At 61.8% G+C, this 7,640-nt stretch overlaps 3 protein-coding genes across 5 annotated transcripts in view; 2 read left to right on the top strand and 1 right to left on the bottom strand.

Moving 5' to 3' along the window:
- The first annotated feature begins 1,303 nt into the window (after nt 1-1,303).
- FAM131A (family with sequence similarity 131 member A) lies at nt 1,304-3,672 on the top strand. Its single transcript, XM_042881252.1, has 5 exons — nt 1,304-1,426; nt 1,857-1,950; nt 2,036-2,218; nt 2,665-2,793; nt 2,917-3,672. Exons 2-5 carry the CDS (start codon nt 1,881-1,883, stop codon nt 3,360-3,362), a joined length of 828 nt encoding a protein of 275 aa, XP_042737186.1. The 5' UTR covers nt 1,304-1,426; nt 1,857-1,880; the 3' UTR covers nt 3,363-3,672.
- Nucleotides 3,673-4,666: 994 nt separating this feature from the next.
- On the top strand, nt 4,667-5,919 carry LOC122185445 (heat shock protein beta-7-like). Its single transcript, XM_042881251.1, has 3 exons — nt 4,667-4,835; nt 5,345-5,496; nt 5,609-5,919. The coding sequence occupies exons 1-3, from the start codon at nt 4,709-4,711 to the stop codon at nt 5,819-5,821; spliced, it is 492 nt and encodes a 163-aa protein (XP_042737185.1). The 5' UTR covers nt 4,667-4,708; the 3' UTR covers nt 5,822-5,919.
- CLCN2 (chloride voltage-gated channel 2) overlaps nt 5,882-7,640 on the bottom strand; it is a 10,209-nt gene continuing 8,450 nt past the window's right edge. For 2 of the 3 annotated variants that reach the window (XM_042881247.1, XM_042881249.1), the window contains 5 exons: nt 7,264-7,314; nt 6,844-6,882; nt 6,663-6,767; nt 6,504-6,590; nt 5,882-6,430 (listed from right to left, as the gene is read on the bottom strand). In XM_042881247.1, the coding sequence (XP_042737181.1) occupies nt 6,239-6,430; nt 6,504-6,590; nt 6,663-6,767; nt 6,844-6,882; nt 7,264-7,314 (474 nt within the window). In that variant the 3' untranslated portion in view covers nt 5,882-6,238. The remainder of the gene's footprint in view (nt 6,431-6,503; nt 6,591-6,662; nt 6,768-6,843; nt 6,883-7,263; nt 7,315-7,640) is intronic. The other variant, XM_042881248.1, reaches the window with a different exon arrangement.

The raw sequence follows: 7,640 nt of genomic DNA, 5'->3' as shown, positions 1-7,640 counted from the left end.
GGGGGGGGGTTGCATGGGTTATGGGGAGGCTGCTTTTGGGGATGCTAGAAGCTTTGGGGGTGGGGCTGATGCAGTGAGGATAGTGTGGGGTGGTTGTGGGGTGCAGAGAGTTGTGGGGACTGTAGGGTCTGGGGAGGGGGTGCAGAGAGTTATAGGTACGCAGTACAGGAGGGATATGGGGATCTCACGGTTGCTGGGAGGCTTGGGAATTTATAGAGGAATGGGGGTCACTGGGGGGGATATGGAGAATCTGGGGGTAGCGGAGGACTTGGAATCTATAAGGGAGTTTTTGAGGGGGCATAGAGGACTTAGGGATGCTGCTTGAGAGGAGTCAAGGGGCTCAGGGAGGGAGTGAGGACAGAGAAGGAATGGTGGGTAGGTGGGAGGCTATGCAGGGCTGTGGGGGAGCCATGGACTGTTTAGGGTTCAGGGGTTGGGCAAGAGTTATGGGCTAGGGTATTTTTCAGGGGCCTGTGGGGGTGTGGGAACCTGTGAGAGTTGGTGGGATTTACTTGGGCTCTGGGGGGGCTATGGGGGCTGACAGAGGTGGAGGCAATGGGTGGTTGCAGGGCTGAGTGGTCACCCCAGGCTGCGGCTGGTACAGGCATGGTGGGGCTGTCCTGGGGGTGGCTATGCTGGGGGGGATCACCCAGGGGTGCCTCTGCCCATAGCAGATGGGGGGGGGGGGGGGGGATCAGCAACTTCCCCTGAAGCCAGACTGGGTTGAGGAGCACTCTTTGCCCCCTCCATATCCCACCCCATGGCCACCTCACATCAGCCCGATATGCCTCAGAGCAAGCAAATGAGGCTCTTCCCCAGCCCCTGGGGTCCACTGCCTGGTAAGGAGCTGTGGTGCATTGGGAAACCCCCCCCAACACCGATACTGGGGCTGTCAATGCTGGGGGGGGTGGGTACCCCCCCTGTTTAGGGCCGTAGAGCTGGTGCAGAAGCACACCCCCCCCATAACAGCCTGTCCCAAGCTCCCCAAACCCTAAACTCTACCCCAACCCCATTGGCATCCTACCTGCCTTGGCCCCATCCCAGGGACACCCAGCTGAGTGCCGCCACCCGCACTGTTCCCACCCCATCCCCATTCCTGGGCGCGTGCATCCTGAGCTCCCACAACCCGGGCCAAGGCAGGCCGTGTTCCCACTCCTGGTGCCAGCCTGTGCCGCTGACACAGGCGGAAGAGCTGCCTGGCCGTGAGTCACCCAGTGCTGCAGCGCCGGCGCTCCGTGCAATGAGATGCACCCGGCCTCAGCTGGGCAGATGGAGGCACTGAGCTCTCCCCGCAGTGGCCGTGGACACGACCCTGTGCGTGGAGTGGAAGGAGGTGAAAGCACTGTCCCCGCTGCGAGCCGCCCGACCGGCCCCGTTGCCCCGCCTGTTGCGCCAGGCCTCCTTTGACAGCCAGGACTTCCTCGAGGTATCGCCGCACCGGGGCCCCGCTGCCCGCCCTGCCCGGCCCCACAACCGGCTCACAGCCGGCTCTGACGTCAGCCCTGAGCTGGGCTGTATCCTGGGAGAAATCAGTCCACGGCGCCGCGTTGCCATGGCAATACGAGTTGTTGCGCGCCTCCAAATCCCACATCACTTCCCCATGGCCGTGGGCACGGGGATTGGGAAGGGATGCCCCAGCACAGCGGGTGCACCAACAACCTTGCACATGTGTGTGTGTAATGCGTGAGCCGCGCTTGGTCGCACCAACTGCAGAGAGCGGAGCACATGTGCATATATGCAAGTGTACAGGCACAACAGCTGCATGCGCATCAGTACAAGTGCACGTGTGTATCACCACAGCGATGGGAGCGGGCGCTTAGTGCATGCACGGCGTGACACCCCTGCCCACACCACAGGTCAATGTTGAAGACACTGTCGAGATGCTGCCCAAGTCGCGGCGTGCGCTGACCATCCAGGAAATCGCCGCCCTGGCCCGCTCCTCACTGCATGGTAACTGCCCTGGGAAATGGGGGCAGGAGGGAGGGCGGTGGGGTCCCTGCATTGTCCCTGTGGTACTGATACGGCGTTGCTCCAGGCATCTCGCAGGTGGTGAAGGAGCATGTGACGAAGCCAACGGCCATGGCACAGGGCCGCGTCGCACACCTCATCGAGTGGAAGGGCTGGTGCAAACCCGTGGAGCCACCCGCTGCGCTAGAGAGCGCCTTCAACTCCTACTGCCACCTGAGCGAGGGCGAGCAGGAGGCACGCTTCGCTGCAGGTGGGCACTGCGTGGAGTCTCCGTGCATCCATCCACCCATCTACCCATCCATCCATCACCATGTCCCCATTCATCCATTTACCCCCATGCCCCTGCTCATCCATCTTCTATCCATCCTTCATCCATCCCTCCCATGTCTTCACCCACCCACTCATCCATCCCTCCTTCCACCCACCCACCCAAACACCCATAATTCTTCTTGTCCCCACTCATCCATTCTTTCTCATCCCTCCATCTATTCCCATGTCTCCAACCACCTGTCCCCATGTTCCCATTCATCTGCCATCCACCTCCATGTTCCTATCCATCCATCCATCCTACCCATGGGATGAGATGCCCTATCCTAGGCATGCTGTCCCTGCTGTGCTGATGTCCCCCCCATTCTCACTGCTGGCTGTGTGGGGGTTTGTGCCACCTCCCACTGTGACCACACTGTCCTGTGCCAGGCGTGGCAGAGCAGTTTGCCATCGCTGAGGCCAAGCTGCGTGCCTGGTCCTCAGTGGATGGGGATGACTCCAACGACGAGTCCTACGATGAGGACTTCATGCCATCCTCAGAGAGCTCCCTGCCAGCCGGTGAGCACCCTGGGGACTTGTGGACTGGGGACGGTGTCCTGCTGCCAGGACTTCCCATGGTGCCATCATGGGGCTGGCAGTCATTGGGGTTCCTGGCTATGGGGCTGACCGCTGTTCCCACAGAGCATCATCCCGGTGCGGCGCTGCTGCGGGACCTGCTGCGGGGCCACTTGTGCCAGCTGGGAGCACGGCACGGCTCCTGTGAGCCTGAGAGTGACTCGTCGCGCACACTGTCCCCCGAAACCCTCTGCTCCAGCCTCTGCAGCCTGGAGATGGTGTCCCCCTCCGAACTCACTGCCAAACTGCTGGGCTCCCTGGGGGGTGAGCTGCCCCCCCCGAGCAGCCAAAGTGCCTTGCGGGGTCTGGTATGGCCCCGCTGCCAGGACTCGCTGTCCCCCATGCCCTATGCTGAGGCCTGCCTCTCGCCTGCTGAGGACGAGGTGGTGCTGAGCAAGGACTTCACGCTCCGCCGCAAAATCTCTGATGTTGCCTCCTCTGGGGTTGTGTCACTGGAGGAGGAAGACGAGGAAGAGGAGGAGGAGGAGGAGGAGGAGGCTGAAGAGCCGTGATGCCCTGCAGGGACTCTGTCTCTCCCCAGCACCGTGCCCCCCAGGACTGACGGGACCTGAAGCTGTGGGGCTGGCTGTCCGCATGCATCCCCTCGCCACCCCTTCGTGGGCACTGAGCCCCCCCACCCTGTTGGCACAGCTGAACCTTTCTGGGCTAAGCCCACAGTGCCCCCACTCTGGACCAGGGCTGGGGGTGGGAGTTGGGGCACAGAGGCTCTTCTTGCTCTCTGATGAATTTTATACTGTGAACTGCTGCCTTTGGACACGGGGTTCAGGAGGGGGCCAAGGGGGTGCCGATGTGCCACGGTGATGGAGGTTTCTATGCTTTTGTATGCATGTGGAGGCTGACATGGGGAGGCTGCAGGTGGGAGTGGGATGGGCATGACACCCCCCCCATGGGAGTATCCCCAACCAGCCCTATGGTGGGGGCCCCCAGGTCTGCTGTGGGCCAACCCAGGAGGTGTGACAGGACCCATGACTGATGTCCCTGTCCCCAAGTTGCTCACCCCTAGCAGGGAACCAAGTGCCTACACGGAGGTGGTCGCCCCCCCTCGTTGTATCTGGAGGGCTGACACTCCAGTACAGGACCCCCAGCTGTCCGGGCACACCGTTTGGGGGAAGGAATGCCAATTTTCATTGACGCTTGCCCTCCCTTCCTGCATGGCACTTGTTCTTGTGGGGCCACTTGCCCACTGCATGCCACCCCTTGCCACCCCCCCCCCATCCTTGCACCCCCCAGTGCCCTTTGCTCCCATGCTGCCACACACCCCCAACTCTGCCCTGTGCCACCCAGTTCCTGTCGTGGGACCCCCACCTCTGCATGATCAAGCTGCCGGGGGAGGCTGATGCCACGGTGAGGGGCTCCCTGCCCCCTGACCCCTGTGCCACCACCACGTATAGGGACATCAGCAACCCAGAGCAGGACCCAGGGATCCTGGCCCCAAAACCTACAGTGGGATGGGGAGAAAGGGGTATTTGTGTGCTTACACCTCTGAGGGGTATGTGCACATGGGTACATCTCCATGGGGTGCCGGGACCTACCCCATGCCAGGGTGCCCCTGCCCCTGCCTCCATCCCACCTGCCCTCCAATAAAATCAGTGGTGTGAGTGCTGCACAGCTGTGTCTGCTTACAGGAGAGGGGCCCTGGTGGGGTGGCAGGATGGCGGTGACAGCAGCGTCTCCCGCATGTCCCCCCATAGGGTGATAGAGAGGCCTCGGCCGTTATCTCGCATTCCTGGCCAGGCTACCGGGCTAATTATGGGCATGTGGCAGCAGGCGTCTGGCCATCCCCCTGCCCTGTGTGGGGTATTGGGGACAGGTTGGGCGGTGGCAGTGGCACAGTGACATGGCATCGCTCAGCTCAGCTGCTACGTACCGTGCTGAGCACATCAGCACCTACAGCCAGGGGCTGGGTGCCGGCGAGCCCCGCTTTGAGGGGGAGAGGTACCACTACGACACCTTCGGGTACCCAGGTATGGGGTTTGGGATGGGGGACCCCAAAATGCAGCCTGCTGCCCTGTGCTCAGGCACTGCCAGCCTGAGTTCCCCACGGACTGTCCTGCATCTCCCCTCCCACCCCCTCCAGGTAAGTCCCTTCAAGGGCTTCCCAGAGTCGCCAGGCTCACGGTGTCCCCTGTTCTCCCCTCCCTAAATCTTACAGAGCCTCTCAGTGCCCCCAGACACCCCCATGCCTCTTTCTCCCCCAGCCCCAATCTTCCTGGGTGCCCTTACATCCCCCCAGCCCCTGTGCACCCAGATCCTCAAGGTGACCCAGATGCTCCCATTCACCCTTCCAGAGCCCTCACAGCAACACCCACCCCTCCCCAGACTTTTCTGGCCATCCCTATGTGTCCCCCTGTCCTCAGGCCACCCCATATTCCCTTCCCCACTTCTCCCTGAAGTTCCCCCAGTGATCTCAACCCCCCCAGCTCCCCCTCACCTCCCACTCCCTGCATGTTGTGCCTATTCCTGATCCCTGCAGGTTCCCCGGGCACCGTGTGCCCCTACACTCTGGGCACATGGGTGCAGGTGCAGGGTGAAACCTACCAGGTGGTGGCCGACGTCAGCCAGTTCGATCCTCCTGACATTGTGGTGACCACCTCCAACGGCCACGTTGCCATCTGGGCTGAGAAGGTGAGGACCCCTTCCTCCCTCCCCAGATACCATCATTTGTACCTGGCTAACTGGGAAGCAGCCTGCTGCCCGCCTACCACACATGACCATCTGATGCCACTGTGCCATGCAGGTGGCAGAGGATGGCACGGTGTGCGACACTTTCACCCACCAGTGCCGGCTGCCTGAGGACACGGACCCGCTATCGGTGAGCTGCGCCCTGACCGATGCCGGCATGCTGGTCATCACCGCCTGGCGCCGTGCTGCTGCCCGTCCCGGTGAGACGCCGCAGCCGCTGTACCGCAGTGAGGCGACACTGAGTGCAGGGACGGCACGGGGACAGTAATGGTGACCGTGCCCTGGGGCTCAGTGTCCCCTGCACACCTCCATGCTCTGGCAAGGTGGCTGTTTATAAAGTTCTTTAATTAAATTAATATAAAAATCTCTGTATTTACACAGGGGGATGCACAGTGGAGGGGTTGCAGGGTCCCCATTCCTGGCACCGAGGCACTGGGAAGGCGGCGACGACTTCTCTTGTCCCCATGTCCCTCGTCCAAATGCTTAGAGTGCCCATGGGGGCTGCGGCCGTGCTGGGAGGCGACGGGGCTGGGAGGGGGCAGAAGTAGCAACAGGGGAAGCCTCGGGGCATGGGCAGGTTGGGGGGGCACCTGGCCGCCCCATGGCACTGAAAGGAGGATGCCCATGTCCCCCATAGGGAGCCCCCGCAGCACCCCTGACACAGGGTAGGGGTTTGGTGTCACCGTCACTTGCTGGTGTCCCCATCATCAGGGCCGGCCTCACGGGGCATGGGGTGGTGCTGGTGACGGTCCCAGAGCTGGCGCAGGTCGGTGGTGTCCAGCTCACCCGCACTGGTGCTGCTGCGGCGGAAGCTGGCGAGCGGCGGCAACACCTTCACCCCCTTGGCAGTCAGTGAGCCTTCGATGGCTTTGCGCAGCTGTGGGGCAACCCAGTGTCATCAGTGGGCAAACGGGGTATCCCTGTCCCTGTGCTCTGCCCCCCATCCTCACCTCCTTGAGGGACACCATGCCCACCAGGCGCCCGATGCTGGTGACGTACGCGTGGTCCAAGCCCAGTAGTGAGAAGATGGTGTGGGTCTGCAGGAAAACAGGGGGCTCAGTGGGGTACACAGTGGGGAATTGGGGTGGGGGGATGCAGCAGGGACCCACCTTGTGCAGAGAGGTGCGCTCCACCAGCTGGAAGGGTGCGGGGTCAATCTGGGCGCTGCTGAAGTCCACATTCTGCTCCAGCTGCTGCTCTTCCCAGTCCAGGATCTGAGGCACAGGGAGCACGCTGTGGGACTCAGCCCCATGGCACAGCCCCAGAGGCAACCCCCCGGCCTGGGCTCACCTCTGCCGGCGTCATCCTGTCCCCCAGGTCCAGGTCCTCCTGTGGGAGAGGTGGGCGTTGTGCCGGGTGTGCACAATGGGGTGATGTGGGAGAATGTGATTGGGCATGCCCAGGTTGTGATTGGTGGGGAGAATGCAGCCTGGGTTGTGATTGGTGGAGGAAAGTGAGGGAAATTCGATTGCTGTGATTGGCTGAGAGGATCCATGCTAAGATTGGCCGAGCAGATTTGGGATTGAAAGTTCCCGCGCCCTGATTGGCCAAGCAGAAATCGGGATGCATCTGAGATTGTCTACACAGACACTGACCAAATGTGGTTGGCCAAGTGGAATCGTGCCAGGCCATGATTGGTTGAGAGGATTCAGGCTGGCCTCCAATTGGCTGAGAGCAGCTCTGCCCAGGCTGCCATTGGCTGCAGCTTACCGTTACGGAAATGCGGACGTGCTTGGCCTTGCGAGGGGCCTGGCCCTGCGCCTGGCACCATGCGGGAGAGATGGTGTTAGGGGGCACGGCATGGAGGGGGGCCAGGCTGGGACAAGCAGAGACAGGATGGGATGGGATAGGGCAAATAGGGATGGATATGGGGTGGGTCAAATAGGGATGGAATGGATATGGAAGGGAAGGGTCAAGTAGGAATGGGATGGAGTGGGATGGGATGAGAAAAGTTAAATAGGGATGGGATGGGATGGGATGGGGCAAATAGAGACAGGCAGGGTCAAGTGGGGAAGAGACTGGGACAGAAAGGGTCAAGTAGGGATGGGATGGGATGGGATGGGATGGGATGGGATGGGATGGGATGG

The sequence above is a fragment of the Lagopus leucura genome, unplaced genomic scaffold (genome assembly GCF_019238085.1).
Source record: "Lagopus leucura isolate 7727_CA_CO unplaced genomic scaffold, USGS_WTPT01 Super-Scaffold_100029, whole genome shotgun sequence".
Taxonomy (NCBI): domain Eukaryota; kingdom Metazoa; phylum Chordata; class Aves; order Galliformes; family Phasianidae; genus Lagopus; species Lagopus leucura.
Note: the sequence above shows the minus strand (reverse complement) of the source record. Positions and strands in the feature narration are given on the sequence as shown.